Source organism: Vicia villosa, unplaced genomic scaffold (genome assembly GCF_029867415.1).
Source record: "Vicia villosa cultivar HV-30 ecotype Madison, WI unplaced genomic scaffold, Vvil1.0 ctg.000628F_1_1_3, whole genome shotgun sequence".
Lineage (NCBI taxonomy): Eukaryota > Viridiplantae > Streptophyta > Magnoliopsida > Fabales > Fabaceae > Vicia > Vicia villosa.
This window is the reverse complement of record NW_026705284.1, coordinates 125200-148038: the sequence shown is the minus strand read 5'-3', so window position 1 is coordinate 148038 and position 22839 is coordinate 125200. Positions and strand designations below refer to the sequence as shown.

General features: G+C 30.8%; 2 protein-coding genes across 2 annotated transcripts; one reads left to right on the top strand and one right to left on the bottom strand.

The window, feature by feature from the left end:
* Window positions 1–1901: 1901 nt before the first annotated feature.
* Window positions 1902–11770, top strand: LOC131629988 (V-type proton ATPase subunit a3-like). The gene is made up of 18 exons (XM_058900785.1): window positions 1902–2231; window positions 2779–2823; window positions 3172–3291; window positions 3371–3478; window positions 4181–4291; window positions 4388–4561; window positions 5286–5423; window positions 6310–6417; window positions 6932–7039; window positions 7163–7311; window positions 7986–8139; window positions 9631–9791; window positions 9889–10095; window positions 10277–10460; window positions 10547–10630; window positions 10715–10908; window positions 11077–11136; window positions 11229–11770. Exons 1-18 carry the CDS (start codon window positions 2082–2084, stop codon window positions 11437–11439), a joined length of 2466 nt encoding a protein of 821 aa, XP_058756768.1. The 5' UTR covers window positions 1902–2081; the 3' UTR covers window positions 11440–11770.
* A 6054-nt stretch (window positions 11771–17824) lies between these two features.
* Window positions 17825–19331, bottom strand: LOC131629995 (probable cysteine protease RD19B). Its single transcript, XM_058900795.1, has 3 exons — window positions 18838–19331; window positions 18624–18743; window positions 17825–18516 (listed from the first exon to the last, which is right to left on the bottom strand). The coding sequence occupies exons 1-3, from the start codon at window positions 19288–19290 to the stop codon at window positions 17992–17994; spliced, it is 1098 nt and encodes a 365-aa protein (XP_058756778.1). The 5' UTR covers window positions 19291–19331; the 3' UTR covers window positions 17825–17991.
* Window positions 19332–22839: the final 3508 nt, after the last annotated feature.

Here is a 22839-nt window from a genome sequence, read left to right as displayed (position 1 = left end):
GGTCTGTTTGATTGGGAGTAGATGGAGGGGAGGAGAGGTGATATTTATAACAATATGTGTTTGGTTCATTTTTTATAAAGGGAGGGGAGCAAAATCCCTCCAAAGTTCACTTTTTGCTCCCCTCCAAATTGGAGGGATTTGGAGGGGAGGGAAGATTTAGTAATTATAATTTTTTTTATTTTCCCTATTTTAACCTCAATCATTTTTTTAATTCCAAGATTGTCCTTATTGAATTATTAAATACTAGATTTTTTCTCAGTATTATTTCATGTTTATCATTTTTTTATTGTGCAGTTGCTATTTGTGCGTTGTTCCTCTCAGGTGATTCCTTTTTTTGTTGAAGTTCCCTTTTTGATATTATTATTATTTATAATAATAACATACTTATACTTATATCGGTTCTTATATATGATAATAATAAGGCTTTTTTTATTATACTATTAATAATAATAACAATATACAATATATGCAAATATAATATATTTATGTTATAAATAAAAATTTTAACTCAAATATTATCTGTTTATTTTTTTTAATATTCTAATCTTATTTTATTTATTTTTAATTATAGAAATTATTTTATTGGGTTAGATGAATCATAAGATCAAATAATGGTTTGATTTGCGTTGAAGATATATAGTTCAACTAATGTGTGTTGTTGTTTACGGTTATATTATGGTTTATGAATAAACAAGTTTTTATTTGGTGAAATTTACTCATTACTATTGTTATTTAGAATTATTTTTACTGAGCATAAATAATAATATTTATAAGGATAAAAAAGTAAATTGATTTTAAAATCCCTCCCCTCCCCTTGTGAACCAAACTACGTATTGTTAAAAATCTCTCCCCTTCCATTCCCTTCTTTGAATCAAACATATATTTAGTTAAATTCACTCCCCTCCCTTCCCCTCCCCTCCCCTCCGTTGAATCAAACATATATTTATTAATGTTGTTCTTAGCATTTAATTTTCTTCCCATAAAAACACATTTTAGATATTTATCTTTTATTTAAACTATTTCATAATTTTTTAAATATTATTACAACTATTAACTAAAACAATGGGCTAAATCCAACTGTTTTACTAATACTAAGCATTATAAAATAAATTTATTTAAACCTTATTAATAAAAGATATTTGATCATACTAATATATTAGTATATGTCAAAATAAATATATCTTTTTATATATAATAATAATTAAGCACAAAAGAAACGTGCTAGTCATTATGTTAGCCACACAGAAAATATTTTTAGGAATGATCTACTAGGTAAAAAATGAAATTGCCAATACATTAAAATAAAATATTACGAGTAAGTAAGTTGAATTTGTAGAATTGATTTTGATTAAAATTAAGTTTAATGAAAAATAATTTATATTTATATAATTTTTGTAAAAATGAAATGAAAAATGAATTTTCTTGTAATAATACAAATTATAATTTCAAGTAGAATTAATTATAAAGGTAGAATAATTATATTTTAGGAAAATTGTGATATCTCAAAATAATTATGTATTTTTAATTTTTTTCTTTTTTTTCTAAAAGTTAATCATGTTAAAATTGTTTATAAACTTTAACTTTAATATTATTAAATTGAAAACTAATATTGACACTTTTGTACGTGAATTTTAATAAAAATTATTATTATATTTATAAAAAATAAAAAATAATGTTTTTTTTGCTTTAAAAGATATTTTTATTCAAAAAAGAGATATAATTTAATTTTAAAAATATATATGGTCAAAATACCCTCTTAAAATAAATACCATACAATGAACATATACTTGTTAATTGTTATTCACCGTGGTAGAAAAAATAAACTAAAAGCAGTATTGTAGTTATTATTATTTATTGATAAAACAATATTGTTAATTTTTGTGCCAGATAAAAAAAGCTGGAAAAAATCAAAAACTGAATCAATCAATCTGATCAACAAACGAAAGGGAAAAATAATAGAGAGAGAGGGGAAGAAGAAGGAGAGAAGGAGAAACTTCCTCTGAGGCCGTAGTTGAGACTGAGATCGGTGTTTGTCTCGATTCTCCGTCTTCTCTGAATCAATCGAAATCGCTGCGGAAAGAATGGGAGAGGTAGCGCGTGGAGGTTGTTGTCCTCCGATGGATCTGTTCCGTTCGGAGCCGATGCAACTGATTCAGCTCATCATTCCCATCGAATCCGCTCACTGCACTGTCTCCTACCTCGGTGACCTTGGCCTTCTTCAGTTTAAAGATGTCAGTATTCATCAATTCCTCAATTTCTTCATCGATAAACCATTAATCACTTCGTTTTTGGTTTTTTAGTTACTAGCTTTTGATTAGGGTTCATCCTTGTGTTTATTGATGTTTTTCGATTGATTGTTTGTGATTATTAATCTGCTTAATTTGATCTAAATAAGCTGCAACTCCTTTTCAGGTTAACGAGTTCGAACACATTGTCGTACTTAATTGACGTAAACTCAATTATGATTTTTTTCATGAGAATTGATTAATTATTTTATTGAACTTCATTGCAGTGCTTTTTAAATCGTTGGTGGAATTAGTCTTTGATCGTAGAATTTTTAGATTAGGAGATCTCAATTTCACATCATACTGTTATTGCAATTTTTTTAATGATTAGGTTTATGTTTGTATGTATAGAACAGATGATGCGAGCATGAATTTTCCAGTAACCAATTATGTGTTCTTGTTTCCTAATTTCTCTAAATTGAAGCATGATGATGAGCTTGCTTGAGAGGTTTTTCTAAGCGTAATAATGCGTTCTTTCTTGTGATGTTTTCAGCTCAATTCAGAGAAGAGCCCGTTTCAACGAACTTATGCAACTCAGGTGCGTTTGTTTTCTGTTATCATAAGTCACTTATTTTGCTAGTTTCTGGAACCTGAATATAATGTTTTAAGTTTTGCTTTTGCTGCATATTCATGTATGGTTGGACTTTGGAGCATAACTTGTATTTTTTTTATTTGGCACAACAATTGAGCTGATACGGCATATGTTTTGCTTTTGCTGTATATATTCATGTATGAATGATGTTGTGATTTGTTCTTTCCAATATGAAGAATTTGTTGTCCTCCAGACTTACTGTGTTTTTTTCTCTATGTAAATTTTGTTTTTTCAAAAAGATACTGATATTTTGCTTCTGAATATGTTTGGGGGTAAATATTGGTCCTTGTGAAGATAAAAAGATGTGGAGAGATGGCTCGTAAGTTGCGTTTCTTCAAGGAGCAAATGTTTAAGGCAGGTGTTTCACCAAAAGGTTCCACAGCACAGGTTGATGTGAACATCGATGACCTTGAGGTACGTGAATGGATTTATTGACAAGGTTGTTTTCCTCTTAATTTATTTTGGAAGTTGACATATCATGTGCTTGTAACAGATAAAACTTTCAGAAATTGAGTCAGAGTTAACTGAGATGAATGCAAATGGTGAAAAGTTGCAACGCACATACAATGAACTTGTTGAGTATAAGCTTGTTCTTCAGAAGGTACAGTTTATTCTCTACTTATACCATAAACTATTATGTGTCTTTTATTCAAAGATTATGCATAATAAAGAGAGAGCAGTGATAATTATCCGCTGCTTCATGCATTTAGCCTAATTGTTCTTGTAAGTGGCCCGGATTGCTACTGCAACCTTTCAAGATGTACATATTCATGGAAATTAACTGAAAAAAGTGATCTGATTACTTTTCTTTAATTACATTGGAAAATTGAGAATGTTTATGCGTATCTCTTTGTATTGTTGAACTAGAACGATTTTCCTAATCCTTGTTTAATCTGTTGCGTTGAGTATAAATTTCTTTTGAGTAGTTGTTGCGTGGTTGTCTGAAGCTAGGACTGATAGAAGGCAAAGCGGGTTGACAATGTGCCAAGGCATGTATTTCTGCAAGCTACAATGAGACATAACATACTAAAGATTGAATAATGATTATAATATAATTTGGTTTGGGTCTACCTGATTGTTTCTGTATATTGATTTGGTTGCTGTCAAATCTCTATTAGATTAGTAATTATTCTCAATTCTTCTCTTAATGCTAAAGATTAATATGTCCACTCCAAATTTAAGAAGTGGGTATGGTTTAATTGATATTGTATACTTGTCATTTTATAGAATTGAAATCTGTCTTTTAGATATATAATCTTAATTATGGCAGGTTAATCAATGAATAGTTGTTCTCCCTTTTCAGGCTGGTGACTTTTTCCACTCAGCTCAAAGCCGTGCCATAGAGCAGCAAAGAGAATATGAATCACGCCAACTGAGTGGGGATTCTATGGAAGTACCTTTATTACAGGACCAAGTAGATATCTTACCTGCTCATATCTAACTTTCTTCTTGTATAATGTTGGACAACCTTCATTTAATGAATCTAATCCTGCAATTTATTGTTATAAAGGAATTACCAGGTGATTCATCAAAGGCAGTTAAGTTGGGATTTTTAGCTGGTCTCGTTCCCAGGGAAAAGTCCATGGCATTTGAGAGAATTTTATTTCGTGCTACTAGAGGCAATGTATTTTTGAGGCAGACTGCTGTTGAGGATCCGGTTACAGACCCTGTTTCTGGAGAAAAGGTTCTTACCTGTGTTCCCTTTGTCTATAAAATATAGTATGTAACTCTGATTTCTGCTGTTACGGACCATTTTTAACGTTCATATATTTTTGCTTTCATTATAGCTAATATGTAGACTAGATTGAAATTTTGTCGAGAGGAAAGTTAGTTTGGATGCATTCAATGGTGTTATTTTTAGTTTGTATCCATGATGGATGCTATCATATATCATTTCATAAAACAGACCAAATACAGGGCTTTTATGGTCTAATTACGTTGGTTTGTTGGCTGATATTTTCTACTGATGACATATGGTACACATGTATATCGCAGCTTGCCATGCCCTTTTATTAACCGCTTACTCTGTTAATTTTGATGTATCTGTTGAAAAATGAATCAGAAATTTTATTTACACTTTTGTCAAGGATTTGAATTCTGGACCTCCAAAACTCAATTAACCCTTAGCTCAACTAGTTCAAACCAAAATGATATGCATACCTGTTTGTTGTGCCTGTTGGAATTGAAAATTGAAATGGAAGTGATCATTGAGTGATAACCTCTCCATCTATATGATTTCCTAAATTATGCATCTAATATTTGTCAGCACCCTACCTCTAAATTTGTGTTTTCTATTAAAATATAATAGTGAGGTTCTGCATTTTCTTTTGAATAAAATTTTGCCTGTTGAAACATAATATCCAGTTTTGTGTTCTATTCTTTGCTCACTTATGGATGCTGACCTGCAGACTGAGAAAAATGTTTTTGTCGTCTTTTACGCTGGTGAAAAAGTGAAAGCCAAGATTCTGAAAATCTGTGATGCCTTTGGTGCCAATCGATACCCGTTTGCTGAGGAGCTTGGAAAACAAGCTCAGATGATTACGGAGGTATGCATATTGATTGTTATTTCTATTGAGGAAAAGCTTCTTTATCTGCCACCATGATACCCTGACTTTTTATCTCAAGCTTCTGCTGTACTACTTCTTTACAGCAATACATACCTTGCTTGGAACTAAATGGATACAAATTCTTAGATTAAGTATGGACAAGCCTGCCATTACATTTTATCTGTGGGAGTGGGGGATATGGTTTAGTAATATTTGACCTTGACATTAAGGATAGGCGGCAGCCTTCCCTTGCATAAGTACATGAAAATAAACTAAAAAGTACTCTTATAGCACTGAGCGATAGCCTCAACTGTGGCCCTAGAAGGGCCAAGAGAGGATAGGCGCAGTTTCTAAGTGTTTTGAGACACCTTCCTTAACTGTTAGATATTTTGAGTGAGTGCATAATTGCATATACTTAATACAATAGCCAAAAGGTAGGTAAGAATTATGTACTTAAATATGTCTTCATAACCGTCCTTGCTTATTGTGAATACTGAGTACTTGTAATGTATTTTTGATTGTGTTGATACACAGATTTACTTTTTTGTTCACAAGCATAGTCATGTTAGTTGAATGTGCTGAATTAGTCCGAGCAATTTCTGTTGGACTAATTGTAGTACTTAGATATTTCTTCCTTCTCAGTTGCATTGCTCTGATTGTGTTCTTTAAATGATTCGTATCAGTGAAAGAGATTGTTTGAAAATACTAATAATCAAAATAGTTGCTCGCAGGTAGCATTATCTTTTCAGTTTGTTATATGTAATAATGACATTAATCTAGCTAAGTTGCTTATGTTTTATTTATAAGAAGTCTTGTCCTTTATTAGTTTCTGCAACTTTATAACTTTGGCTATTTGGCTAAACAGTTTTAACAAATGGACCTGCAGGTTTCTGGAAGGCTTACAGAATTGAAGACCACCATAGATGCTGGACTTTCGCACCGAGTTAACTTGCTGGAAAATCTTGGGACTCAATTCGAGCAATGGAATCTTTTGGTTTGTCAAAACATAAACTAACTAACGATATTCTGTGTTATGCACCTGAAGAACATAGTCTGACCGTACCTTTACATCACCTTTTTTTTTAATAATTGTTAATTTTATCCTCCAATATAGTCCCTCCATCTCAGAATGAGTGTTATAATTACTTCTTTCACACCTGTTAAGAAAATGTTATAAATAAAAGAAAGAGAATGGTAATTTTTTCTATTTATCCTTATTAAGCATTACTGTGTTCACCTTTATTATAAAAATAAAGTGGAATTTAACCATTTTGGAGTGATGCAAGTAGTGTTAAGTTATTAGTTATTAATTAGAGGGTACAATTGGGGGTGGGGAATTAATTTTTTATTGAAAACTGAAAATGACTTTCATTTTGGGACTTTTTTTTGGGTAGAAATGTGACAGTCATTGTGGGATGGAGTGAGCAAAAACTATTTGTAGATAAGTATTTTTCTTTTAATGATTGTTTTCTCATGAATCTTGACAACATTTCTTCAAATTCGTGAAGGTGAGGAAGGAGAAATCCATCCACCATACCCTGAACATGCTGAGCCTTGATGTGACGAAAAAATGTCTAGTAGCTGAGGGGTGGAGTCCCGTTTTTGCAACAAATCAGGTATTTGTTGTAGCCGTGTTCCATTGTTTTATAATTGATTTTCGTTTTGTCTAGCCAGTGGTAATACGGCCAATATGGTCTCTGTAAAATGATTTAAGTAAGCATGTTACCTTGATATTTCAGGTCCAGGATGCATTACAGCGGGCTTCAAAGGACTCTAACTCCCAAGTCAGTGCTATTTTGCAAGTTTTGCATACCAGAGAGTTGCCACCTACCTACTTTCGCACGAACAAATTTACGTCTTCGTATCAAGGAATTATAGACTCATATGGGTGAGCATTGTACTTAATTCTTTTCCCTTTATTTGTATTGTGCTTGTGGAAATAGGAAACGTATAGTGTACTTATTTATTATGTAATATATGCAGTGGAACATACATATTGTTTGCACGATCACATTTATGTAATATATTTGTCCTCTAAGTTCTTTGTGCTAGTATATAGGATTCATTTGGTGGCCATGATAAGTACGATAGAATATAATATACTATCTTATCCTATTATATCAAGTGTTTGTTGAGCCAATAAGATATGATTCGATTATCCCAATGGCTTATCTAATCCCTACTTATCAGTGTAAATTTCTCCTATGAATGGAGATGGGTTAGAAATAAGCAGGGTACAATAGCAATTAGCGATGATACAACTTGTGACACTTTCCCCTGCTTCCACCTCCTTTTCAGCTCAACACCACTACCACTGCTTCACTCCTCACTAAACATGCTCAGAACCTTATTGTCGTTGTCGCCAATACTCTCCGGCCTCCACTGGTTGACATGCCACCACTTTCCGTGCACCTTGACTACCACTAAATCTTATAAGGCTGATTTGTTTTTACAATTAGTGGTGCAATTATCTTAAGTCTTAACAATTAATGAATTTGTTTTTACTTCTGCTTTTGAAAGACATGCATCTTATATTTTGAGTTTTTTATATGAACATTTCAGGGTTGCTAAATACCAAGAAGCAAATCCTACTGTGTTTACTGTAGTTACCTTTCCATTTCTTTTCGCTGTAATGTTCGGTGATTGGGGGCATGGAATATGTTTACTACTGGCAGCTCTATATTTCATAATCAGGGAGAAGAAACTTTCTAGCCAGGTACTCTTTTAGTTTGTATTGTAAATCCATCCTTTTAAAATCATACAAAAGGCAAGATTTTACACTTCAATGAAGAAAATTAGGTAGACTATCTCCACCTTTCTAGAATATGTATGAGCATCTCTTTTGTGCTTTGATGGCGAGTGTATATCATGAAACATTCAGGGAGGACAATGGGCAAGATTTGGATAGGGCCCTCAAAAGTATTTGTTTCCATACTCACATTTAAGAAAAGAACCTTGATTTGGATCAAGACTCTCGTAGATCTGTTACACATATTTTGTTAGATGGAGTATATTTTCCCTTAATGTCTTTTTTTTTCTTCAAAAATTAACTATGCATTTTTGTTCAAATTTGTAGTAGTTAAACATCTCATGCAACTCCAAAGTTGTTGATCTGGTACACATATTTTGTTAGATGGAGTATATTTTCCCTTAATGTCTTTTTTTTTTCTTCAAAAATTAACCATGCATTTTTGTTCAAATTTGTAGTAGTTAAACATCTCATGCAACTCCAAAATTGTGCAAAAAACTTCAAAATCCTAATTATGTATAAAACAGAATCGGCCTATTAACTAAGCCTATGCCCATGCCCAAAAATTTTAGGTGTGTTAAACCCAGCAGACACATTTAAGCCGCTCTGAGTTCAATTGGCATTCCTAGAAACATTACCTTGTTCATTAAAGAAAAAGCTTAGGTAGCCTCATTTGTGTTTATGTGGTCAGTAACTGATCTTTTTGTAACTATGTAGTATACAGCACATCACGTACAATAGTTTAATAAATTTTCCAATATTTATGTTGCTGTTTGATGATTGAGGGCATTTGGATTTTTTTTCTTTCTTTCAAGACCGTGTAATAGAAATCATAGAGATTTGATTTTCTCTGAATTCTGTTTTTCATTATTGAAAAGTTAGTTACAAGAGGGAAGCAGCTGCATTTATAGTTGCAGACAGTTTACCTGCTATAGCAGGTTATACCTATTACAAACTGACATGTGTCAGCTTATCTAGACAGCTATGATAACTAACTTATAGAGTTAGTTAGTTATCTTCTAGATGATGACTAAATTAGTTAAAACAGACTAGCTATCCTATATCTCTAATACCGGGCATCAAGAGTGAACAGTTTTACCTTATAATAGGAAGGCTAAAATTTCTTTTTTTTTGGTATTTTAGTGCGTAAGTTAGTCCCATCTCCTTAGTGAAGACGGAATCAGTGCTCAACTGCTGGTTCTTTTAGTCGTTGAAAAGGACTTCACCAACTATTACTAATACAACTATGGCTTGACTATAATTTCATTTTTGCTATTTTTCCAGCAAACTTAAAATTTTGATCAACTGTGAGAAGTTTTCAGATTGATATATTACAATTTATAATTCGCCAACAATCTTTGCTGGGTGATGTGTATTACTTTTGCTCCCCTTGCATAAATATGTCTCGTGAATGTATGTGTAACAGTCTTCTAACGTTGAGTCTTTGGATGAATGCAGAAGCTTGATGACATCACAGATATGACTTTTGGAGGTCGCTATGTTATTTTCATGATGTCACTCTTCTCGATCTACACTGGCCTGATCTATAACGAGTTCTTTTCTGTTCCATTTGAACTCTTTGGCCCCTCTGCATATGTGTGCCGTGACCTTTCTTGCAGGTGAATCAAATCCCTTAATTTATAAATCAATAGTACTATCCTTTATTCTATTAGAGATTTAGTCACTGTTCTTTTATTTACATACTTTTTGATGCAGGGATTCTACCACAATAGGGCTGATAAAAGCGCGTCGCACTTACCCTTTTGGAGTGGATCCTGTATGGCATGGTACACGTAGTGAATTACCATTCCTGAACTCTTTGAAAATGAAAATGTCAATTCTTCTTGGGGTTGCTCAAATGAACCTTGGAATTTTAATGAGCTATGCCAATGCCAGGTTCTTTAAGAACCATGTAAATGTATGGTAAGTTAATATGTATTTGAATGGTAACATTTATCATTAGAAATGGTTTTGAAATTTTTCCCAAGCAATTTTGCAGGTGTTCTCATCTGCAATCATCACTGAGTCGTTCTATTTCTATGAACTTGCTTACGTATTTTAAATTGATGTATATAATTTTTATTTCGATGTATCACTCTTTCAGGTTCCAATTTATCCCCCAGGTGATATTTCTTAACAGTCTATTTGGCTATCTATCCCTCCTTATCATTGTGAAGTGGTGCACGGGTTCTCAAGCTGATTTGTACCATGTAATGATCTACATGTTCTTGAGTCCAATGGATGATTTGGGCGAGAACCAACTCTTCGAGGGTCAGAAAAATCTTCAGGTTGGGTAGCTCCTAATCCCCCCCAAAAAACTTGTTAATAGTATTTTTCTGAGTAATACTTACATGCTCTGTTCTGTTTCTACTAGCTCGTGCTTCTGCTTCTGGCTTTTGTCGCCGTGCCCTGGATGCTGTTGCCAAAACCCTTTATTTTGAAGAAACAACATGAAGCTGTATGCTTGCTTTTATTATGTTTTCCATTTGTTCTTTCCTGAAACTTTCATTTTGCTCTGGATCTAATATTTATCTTAATTCAGAGGCACGAAGAAGAATCCTATGCACCACTTTCAAACACAGAGGAAAGCTTGCAAGTGGAATCAAATCATGATTCCCACGGTCATGCGGAATTCGAGTTCAGTGAAATTTTTGTACATCAACTCATACACACTATAGAATTTGTACTTGGAGCAGTATCTAATACAGCTTCTTACCTTCGTCTGTGGGCCCTTAGGTATGTCTATAAATGGCACATCCTATTCTATTAATAATGCTGTAGCCCTACAAGAGATACAAGATTGGAACCTCACATGATTTTTGTTTGTCTATTTACCTATAGATTTGTTTTATGCAATGCTAAACTACAACTATACATTTACTAATGTTTTTCTTTTTGTACCAGTCTTGCTCATTCAGAATTATCAAGTGTGTTCTACGAGAAGGTTCTGCTTATGGCATGGGGGTATGTTATGTTTAGAAATTTCTGTTGCATTTTCTTTTATCCTGATAATTAATGTGGGGAATGATTGGTAATTGTTCTGTCTGATATTTCAGGTACAATAATTGGCTTATCCTGATAGTGGGTCTCATTGTTTTCATTTTCGCAACCGTTGGAGTGTTACTTGTCATGGAAACTCTGAGTGCCTTCTTGCACGCATTGAGGCTTCACTGGGTGGAGTACCAAAACAAGTTTTATGAAGGAGATGGTTACAAGTTCCTCCCTTTCTCGTTCACATTGCTAGACGAAGAGGATGAGTTGATATAAATATCAGTTAAATAAGAGTGAGGAGTTATATTGCTTCGAACAAGTATGATTCTTTCATTTGCTGTATCTAGTCAGTGACTACCCGATTGGTATTTGTTTGCGGTATTGTATATGATGGAATCCTGGGAGCTTTTTCTTCCAACATCATGCCGTATCTTGTCTATTTATCCGTTGTGGTAATAAATACATCCCAGTTAGTGGAGTAACTTTCTATCAGCTCCTAGCCAGGCGTGTTTCACTAAAAACAGATACTAGGCAGTGGCCAAGTGTAATAATTATTACTCTCAAAATAAATTATTTTTATGAATAATAGTGTTATAACTTATAATGATGTCGTTACTTGCATGATATTGAAAATGATTTCATACTACAGTTCAAAAGTAAAAATATATTTGTTGGGTATCAACGATAACTTACGACCTTCCGTTTTTCTCCTTGTGGCATTAGAATGAGAAATAATTTCTTAATGGAAACGACCTTCCGTTTTTCTCCTTGTGGCATTAGAATGAGAAATAATATCTTAATGGAAAAAACCTAGGTAAAGTTCTGTAGGTATTGTTCATCCAGATTTGAACTAGAACGTTCTTTGAACAGAAATATGCGTCCCAGCATTGTGCGATCCCCACGTGAGCTATCTTTGGACTAGGGGTGTTCATGGTTCATAAACTGCACTGAACCGAACCACATAAATGGTTCAGTTCAGTTTTTAATAACCACATTAATAACAATTCAGTTAATTGTTAAAACAGTTTTAATTCAATTATGAATTGGTTTAAACCGGTTTGTATATTTAAACCAGTTTAAAACCAATTTGTATATAAACCGGTTTAAAACCAATTTATAGTTATATAACCAATTTTATATTCTTTGTCAAAAAACAAAAACAATTTTATATTAAAAATTATTTTAAAATTAATCTATTTTGAAATTTTATATATATATATATATATATATATATATATATATATATATATATATATATATATATATATATATATATATATATATATATATATATATATATATATATATACTAAATAGATTGGCCTATATAAGAAAATTAAAGATTACAAACTAAAATTTTCATAATGATGAGAGGTGGCATGTGTTAAGGAAAAAAGTTAGTTCATGTGCATGTAATCAATTGGCATAATAGTATAACCATTACACCGTTTTAAATTGTCATACAAAAAAATTAGAGTAGTAAATTGCAATCGGTTGACATAATATATCAACTGATTACACATGAAATATTTTAGTTAAAACTGAGTCGGAGGTTGAATGCAACTAGTTGACTTAATAGTGCAACCGGTTACACCCGGGAATTTTCAGTTTTATTTGTTTGATAATTTTACATCATCTTGTATAATTGTATAAATACTCTTGGAATATGAAAAGTTAAATTTTAAGATGAATAAAGTATTACAAATATAAAAAAAAAATTAAAAATTTGACTGAGAAATGTTAATTTAAGATTCACAAAATATAATATAGATGGAATAGTATATTGTTAATTAAGGATAAAATAGGAATAACAGGTGCATTTCCATTAACTTTTTAAGGTGTGATTCTTTCGGCCTCCAGGATTCTTCAAATCTAAATCTTCAAATGCACACATTATATATATATATATATATATATATATATATATATATATATATTATGTATGCTTGTTTCGGTTGGTGTTTTAAAATTGGAAATCCACAAATTTGAAATCTCCACAAATGCACACATAAACAATTGAAATCTCCAAGGAACTGCACACATATTCTTTCCAATTATTTTTTAAGAATTTAAAATAAAAGAATAGAAAAACCATTTATAAACATTATGTGATCTCAACTATTTTATTTAAAATCATATTATTTTATAAACTGCTTAATCACATTGTGTTGATGCACACATTGAATTTCAATTTTTCTCATAGAATATTTTCCTTTATTCTGAAACACTAAAATTTTCTTGCAAATACAAATTTTATAGATGACTTATATGAGATTATGAAATCATTAATAAATTATTAAGCTTCTTGAAATTAATTAATCAAAATAAAAGAACTAATTTAGTCATATGTTCAGTCAAACAAATTAACTATTTTAAGTGGACACAAAACTTAAATTACAAATAGATATTTGCAATTTGACAAAGGAAAAACTGACACTATTATGTATAGTACAAAATATATTATATTTAGCCTTCATAGTTCATATAATATAATCAGTTTTTTTTTGAAATTTTTAGAAAATAATTAATTTTCAGATTTTGTTTTATTTTCAAGAAAAAAATATTTTTTTACTTTCAGATTTTTTTTTCCGGAATTTTTTTTTATTTTATAATTTTTTGGAAAAAATATGATTTTTTATTTTTCTATAAAAAATTCATTTATATAATTAAACCAGTTTATAAAAGAAAACTGGTTTTGAACCAATTTTGAACTGAATCTGAATTGTTTAAATTAAATGGTTCAGTTCATTAACCATTTAAGTGGTTCAGTTTTTTTATGGTGCAATTCAGTTCAGTTCCAGTATACAATTCAATTAACCATATTTTTGAACACCCCTACTTTGGACCACTCTACATTTCAAGTAAAGGTCTACCCAATTTCCATTATATGAAAAATCGGTTAATTTTAATATAGTTTTTAACCAAATCCATATTTTGTATATTTTATAAATATGGTTTTAACCAAATTCAAGTATTGGACATCCATAACCAAAATAAAAATTAAAACCTAAAAACTAAAAAGTATTTTCTGAAAAATCCAATTTTTTCAGAAATACAAATAAATAAATAAAAATTGAAAATACAAGAAAATCAGTTTTTTAAAGAAAATGATAAAGTTGATTTTTTTCAACAAATACAAAAAATTGATTTTATTTCTAAAAACATAAAAAAAAACGAGTTTTTTCAAAAAATACGAAAAAGTCGAATTTTTTTGAAAATATGAAAAATTTATTGTTTTTAGGAAATACGAAAAAAAATGAGGTTTTTTTTTCAAAAATACGAAAAATCGAGTTTTTTAGAAAATAGTCAAAATTGATTTTAATCGATGGTGTTTTTTGGAAATATGAAAATTCGATTTTTTCGGAAATACGAAAAAATTTTTATCAAAAAAATAATTTTTTTTGAAAATATGAAAAAAAATCATTTTTTATAAATAAGAAAAAAAATCGATTCTATTTCTAAATTTGTAAAAAATCAAGTTCTTTCGAAAATACGAAAGGGAATACGAAAAAATTGAGTTTTTTAATAAATACGAAAATCGTACTTTATCGGAAAAAATAAAATCAATTTTTTTTCCGAAAACAGAGTCTTTTTGAAAAAATGAAAAATTATTTTTTTTATTCGAAAGTACCAAAAAATCGTTTTTTTTTTCAAAAAAAATACAAATTTAAAATCAACTGTAAAAAAAATCAAATATAAAAATTTTATTTTGATGTTCGTGACCGGTTTTAAATTAAAATTAATGTGTATTTACGAAAAAAGAAGGGTAAAATAGGGATAAGAGGGGCATTGATTAATCCTAGGTAGGAAGTTGATATTTAATTTCCATTAACTTTTTAAGGTAAATATCCAATTTACTTGGATTATCATTTCAAGTTAGTTAGATACTATGAAGTACCTTTAATATGGGAGTAGTGTTTTAATTTTCTTAAATAGCTAACACATGTTTTAATTTACTTTTTAGATTCATTCAATAAATGATGTATTTGGATTACATATAGACTATATCCATCATTTATTGAATGAACTTAAAAAGTAAAATTTGCTTATAAAAGATAATAGAGAAAGTATGACATTTTAATATCTTTGGAATATCTTTGGTTGATCTCGCATTCTTAGCATCCACCTCGATCATACCTTTATTTTTCGTAACGGTGAAATGTACTTCACATAACAGTTAAATCTTCACCCGTCTTAAGCTCAAAATTATTGAACTGTGTCTTCTCCTCGTTGTTAACTAAAGGTGAACGATAATAAAGATTCACAACTCTTCGATTGTCTGAGTACATATTTAATATTAATTTTAGATCAACAAGACAACTGATCTATGAGAATCTAAATTCAAGAGGGGACTTCTCACCGTTGCAGTAGGTAAAAGCGAGATATGCGTATTATGTTATGTGAGTTTGTGCTAACAAGTATAATAATATCCTTATTTATATAAGTTTTAGATTAATATGTACCTTAGAAACTCAATTTTGTCTCAAAAGATATTTTAGAGATGTACTTCTACGGACACTATGCTTTGCTTTAGTAAAATTAAGGTGAGTTTAAAAATGTATTTTCGAATAAATTCTTGTTAGCATTTTTTTAAATTGGGGTGCGTTCGAAAATATATTCTTGATTCATCCATAATTGTTCACACATAGGGGCGGAAATAGGTCAGGCTGATCTACAGGGGCCTATAGTCTAGCCTACTTAAGACCAAGTCAGACCAAACCTATTTAATAAAAATAATAGGCTTAGGCTTTTTTAAAAGCTTATTTAATTAAATAGGTTAAACTTAGACTATTAAAAAAAACCTATGAAGCCTTATATATATATATATATATATATATATATATATATATATATATATATATATATATATATATATATATATATATATATATATATATATATATATATATATATATATATATATATATATATACTAAATAGATTGGCCTATATAAGAAAATTAAAGATTACAAACTAAAATTTTCATAATGATGAGAGGTGGCATGTGTTAAGGAAAAAAGTTAGTTCATGTGCATGTAATCAATTGGCATAATAGTATAACCATTACACCGTTTTAAATTGTCATACAAAAAAATTAGAGTAGTAAATTGCAATCGGTTGACATAATATATCAACTGATTACACATGAAATATTTTAGTTAAAACTGAGTCGGAGGTTGAATGCAACTAGTTGACTTAATAGTGCAACCGGTTACACCCGGGAATTTTCAGTTTTATTTGTTTGATAATTTTACATCATCTTGTATAATTGTATAAATACTTTTGGAATATGAAAAGTTAAATTTTAAGATGAATAAAGTAATACAAATATAAAAAAAAAATTAAAAATTTGACTGAGAAATGTTAATTTAAGATTCACAAAATATAATATAGATGGAATAGTATATTGTTAATTAAGGATAAAATAGGAATAACAGGTGTAGGGGTGGACATCGGATCGGGTAGGGCGGTTTCGGCCGGAAAAACAACAACCGAAAGCAACCGCGGTTTCTATATTTCCACCCATTTCCGCCTGTTGGAGCTCTCGGATTTTGCGGGTCACGGGTTCGGTAAAGCACGGATTTAGCGGGTGGGTTGATTCGGTTGTCACAAACAAAGAAAAACACAAGATTCAGCAACATGCTTAATTTAGTCGGATCAAAATTTTGAAGTAAACAAGTTGTGTATGTGCAAATTTCAAGTCGGTGAAGTAATGTTGGTGGGTGTGAGTAGAATAAGTAATTTATTCTACATCTTCAAACCAAACAGTTCATTCTATACTCTCTAAACATTTTGAGCTTACATAGGAAACAAAAGGGTTATTTCAAGAGTTTAATATATAAGTTGAAGAAGGATTTGTGTTGTGTTGTTATTCCAGGAGAACAATCTTCTCAAAAGAAAAAAGAGATAAGAGAACAAGGAAGAAGAAAGGTGTGGGTTTAGTTTCTTGAGGAAAAAAATAAAATGTAAAAAATGTAGATAGGATAGAAAAATTAGACATTGACATAAAGTTGTAAGATGTTTACAGCTGTAAAGTTAAGAGAAAATTAGTAAAAATATTGATGATGAAAGTTGTTGGGAAGAGAGATTGGTGACAATAATAAAATAATAAACTTACACATGTATTATAACTCAGATAAAACAAATACTTAGGAGACATCTTTGGGCGGTTCGGGTAACCGTTGAGTTTGATATTGAAAACCGCACCCGCCCAGTAGAACCCTTGTTAACCCATTTTGTAATAATTCTTAAACCGCAGCCCATTTAAACCCGCTCGTGAGAGAGAAAAACCAAACGGTTGAACCAGTTTGGTTCGGATACGCGGGTCTTGTCCACCCCTAAACAGGTGCATTTCCATTAACTTTTTAAGGTGTGATTCTTTCGGGTCATTTAGATTAAAAATCTGGTTGATGTATTATTTCAAGTTAGTTGATACTATGAAGTACCTTTAATATGAGAGTAGTGTTTTAATTTCCTTAAGTAGCTAACACATGTTGATAGAAAGTATAAGTTCTAGCGTGTTAGAAGGTTTCAAAATTGTCTATAGCATTGTTATATATGTGTTAAAAATTATAATGAATAGACAGAGTAAGATTAAAAAAAAACAGTTTGATCAATAGTTAGTCAGAAAGACAAACTCTCAACATATAATGACAAGACATTTTGGGATGAAGAAGAGCAATTCTTGTTCATAAATAATAAGGTTCAGAAACTGTTCACAAATTGTGTAGTTAACAAGCTCCAAGCCCATGTTTACAACAAAAACTATGGGGTAACAGAAATAACAGAATGTTTTATACAGAAATTAGGTTCAAAGGTAAAAACAAACTACTGAGTAGTAGTATGAACAGCAGCTACAGTAGAAACCATGGAGTCCACTCCACAAATATTTCTTCCCTGGCAAATCTTGTAGTATCCATTTTCTCCCCAGCTCTCTCCCCATGAGTTCTTAATGATCCAATACGGCTTCTCCTTCATCCTAATCGGCGCATACGCTCCAGAACCATATCCAACCAGTAACACTCCATGATCAAGCTTCTTTGAACATACATAAGGACATGATACTCCTCCAACATATGTCTGCATATAGACAGCATTTATAGCAACTGCAAGAGGACCATTTTTCACAAGATTGGCAGCAATCTGGTCTTCGTTAAGCGAAACAACACTGAAATTCGCCACTGATGCAGCAATCTTCTTCTTGTCGAATTTGCAGACACCTTTATCAGTTCCAGAATATGGATAGTCTTTCTCTCGCATCACTCCACCGGATTTTAGAATGTACTCAAAAGCACTGTTCATCAATCCACCGTTGCATCCGGAGTCACAAGAACCTGCCTCCTCTGGATCACACTGCACAAAGTTCATGAATCAAACCAATTCAGACATGTATTATAACAATTATTAACAATTTAACATTAATTGACAAAGAGAGAATGAAAAAGAAAAGGGAAAAATACCTCATGATCACAATCAACGAGTTGTTGCTCGCTAAGACTGACAAGTTCTCCGGTAGCGAGGTAATGAGCACCTTCAAGTGCACCGGTGGTGCTGAAACTCCAACAGGATCCACAAGAACCCTAATTCGTAATTACAAAAAAAATTAAAATCAGATTAAAAAAACTTTTAAATAAAATTGAATAAATAATAATCATATTTAGAAACAATGAATACCTGATTCTTAACCGGGGTAACCGCTCCTTTCTCTCTCCAATCAAAATCAGTGGGAAGATTATCAGTAGGAAGAATAGGAGCCTGATTCGCATCAGCAGGCAGACTCAACCCTCTCAATCCCGTAACGGATTTCCGAAACTCCAGCGGAGTGAGATCCGAGAACTGAGTTACACCGTGAACCGCCGAAGGATCCATTATCTGATGTCTCTTAGCACGGTGCATGTTAGTCTTAAAGATATTGAATCTGTAATCGTGTTCATCTTGTGAAGAATACACCTTCCCGAACCTATGTTTGAATAGATTAAAGTGATCCTCTGCTCCCAACGGCACTCCTCCGTCATCGACCACCTGCCGGATTATTGGATCTTCACCGTCAGTCGGTATCTCGGATGAGAACGCCGTGACGGAGAAGAGGAAGAGAACAAACAAGAGAATGAAAGTTCGATGATCCATGACTTGAGGAATGAGGAATGAGGAATGATGAGAAGGGGGAGTAGTGTGAGTATATTTATAACCTTTGCGGTTACGAAAAGAAAGGAATTTTAATTTTGAAAATAAAATATTCTCCGTGATTTGTTATATTTTGTTATTTTGTTACGAAAAGTAAGGTTCATTAACCAATAGGCAGATGACACGTGGGTTTGGATTTTCTTCGAAATTGAAGGAGGGTTAGAAGAAACTGATATACGTGACACGTGGATTTGGATTTAATTCAAATCTGATCGACCGGTAGAAGAGACCGATAGTTAGGAAAGAATTTTAACTTTGTACGACAGTAGTACTCCACAATAGTGTTTATATCCAAAACACATAAACTATTAAACACAAGATTTAATTAATATGCATGGTTAATTTTTTTATTAAAGTATTTATGATCAAATAATCATAGTTAGATTTTTAAAATTCATTATTTTTTAAATATTTTTCATCTAACAGTAATAAAAATTATAAATATATAAAGTATAATATTTAATCCATTGATAATTTATGACAATTAACCTTATTATAAGATAAATGAATTTAATTGACATACATTGTTAATAAATAATTTTTCTACAATTAGTGAATTACAATTTTAAAAAATAATAAACATATTAATTTTTTATAGTGATTATTTTTTAAAAAATTATTGCATGAGAGTTGGCTAAAATATAAAGAACTCAAACTCAAGAGTTTAATATTCGAATATTTCAAAGTCGATTCCATAATTTATAATATTAAATATTATAAATTATTTATAATACTTGATAAATTTTCATAACCTAATTTATCTAATTGTTTTTATAAAAATAAATAATAAAAAATTGTAAATAAAATATTAAGGGTCCTAAATAATAAATCATTCAACCAATTAATTTAATAATTTAGTTATTACTTTTTCTTGAAAAAATTAAATTAACATATATATGAAGCAAATTTTGCTTACAAAACAAAACTATTCGCTAACAAGCCTATTCCTAATCAATAAATCTATTATTATTATTATTATTATTATTATTATTATTATTTTGCTTACAAAACAAAACTATTCGCTAACAAGCCTATTCCTAATCAATAAATATATTATTATTATTATTTTGCTTACAAAACAAAACTATTCGCTAACAAGCCTAGAAGACGAGACACTCTTGGCGTCCTCCTCAATTAACCTCACAATACTTTCTGAAGCAACATTAAACCGAACGATATCATGACAAATCCCACACCCCACATTAGCAAGCGCATCCGCACATTTGTTCGCTTCTCTATATGAGTGACATATAACCACCTCCTCCAAATTATCTATAAGTCTGCCAATGTTTGTTATAAGTGATAAGCTCTCAATCATACTAACTTTTAATATACTATATGATATAGCTTTGAGAACCTTGACGGAATTAACATTAATTTACTTTCAAAAAGCCCCGACCATGTAGCAGCTTGATGCCTTCATATAGTCTCCATAGCTCCGCCATAAAAACATTACAGCTACCTAAGAACTTTGCAAAACAAACAACCATCTCACCTTTCTCAGTCCCAACGATTCCTCCACAACCGAAAGTGTCGTCAATCTTGCTAAAGATTTGATAAACTGTATTTTTATCATTTACACCAAAGTTATATAGTGAAATCATTTATTTATTTTTTTAAAATAAAATAAACAAACAATTCTTTATACTAAAACAACCTTTGACTCTAAATTAAAAATTTTAAATATCTTAATTTCATCAAACCGCCGCATACCAAATTAAAGGAAATTTAAAATAATAAATCACATACCACATAATTTTTTAAATAAATACATTAATTTTTTTAAAACAACCAAAAAAATTATCTGAATAATTAGGTGTTGGGGGTGCCCTAAGTGTAGCGTCAACTCCTGTGGCGCCTTAGTTATAGACTTTTAGGGTTAGTCATCTCTCATGGATTCCTATATATAAATTTTGAGCATAGAAGTCATTAGAGGTGTTTGCGGTTCGGTTTGGATCGGTTTTAAGGCAAAAATTCATCCGATCCAAAGATAAATTTATTCGTGGTTCGGTTCGATTTTGGATGATATGTTAAAAAAATCCAATACGATCAAATTTAATGCGGTTTAATTTGGATTGGTTTTTGAATATCCAAATTATAAATTATATTTTTGTTAATATTATAAAAATACTAATAAATCATAGATTTGATATAATATATATATATATATATATATATATATATATATATATATATATATATATATATATATATATATATATATATATATATATATATATATATATATATATATATATATATATATATATATATCATATAGTATATTAAAAGTTAGTATTGTAAAATAAGAATGATCAATTAGGATTGAAATAAATGAAATAATAAAAATAAATAGATTAAACTAAGCTAATAGATAATATTAAAAAATTATTATATAATAATAAATTTATGTAACATATCATACTATTAAAAATTTAATAAGTAAAAGAATATATACATGCAGTTCGGTTCAGCTTGGATCGGTTTTGAAAAGTCAATCTGAAATCTGATCTGAACCGTACGGTTCTCACAAAATGACATCCAAACATATCCAATAAAATTCATTTTTTTGCGGTTTTTTTTGGATTAGTTTGCAGTTTTTATTTGGATTGGTTTGAATTTAAACACCCCTGAAGTCATATGGGGTGACTCCTATGTGCTATTCAATTTTTTTATAAATATACACTCATTCATCCACCATTACTCACACATTTTCTCACATTCTCTCTCATTTATTTCTCACATTTTCTCTCATCCATAATTTTTACACATTTTCATGGCATCTCTCCCTATTTTTAAGAGGGATGGACATATTTGTTCTCTGATGTGAAACCTCAGATTAAAATAAAATTTTAAAATATTTATTCCCTGGACCATCTCAAGAGGTCCTTGATGCGCTGGTTAGACGGAAAGTTCAAAGATGATGAAAGCATAAGAAGAATTCAGAGGTTTAGAACGACCACCTCAATTGTCACCGGACAACCCCAACATTGGTGGAATGAAATCAAGACTGACAATGATGTATGTGCCATGATGCATGTAACAAATGACGTTGTTTTGAAAGTTGTGATATCTTAAATATATTGTCGTCTTAATGATTTTATTTTCTGTCTGTGTTGTTGTTTCAGTCTTGTTTGCATTTGTTTAGTTGTAAGAAATATGTTTAATGAATAAAAAAGTTCATTTGATTTATAAAAAGATAATACAAAGAGTGCATACAATTATTAGGTGGTGAGGTTGTTCCACGATTAGGACCATTATTTCGATTGTGTCCGACCTGACGACATATACTACACTTCCTTTCCATTTTTTCAGTCGCATCCATTTTGATTCTAATACGCGTGTTATTGGGGTGACCCTTTTTTCCCCTCCGTATCCTGTCATTGTGCCAAACTACTTCCATTTCATATGCAGGCCAGTAATCTTCTTTTGCTATCACTGGAAATGTTGCAGTATATACGCCGAGCAAGGTCTCGGCCTTGTAAATGGGAG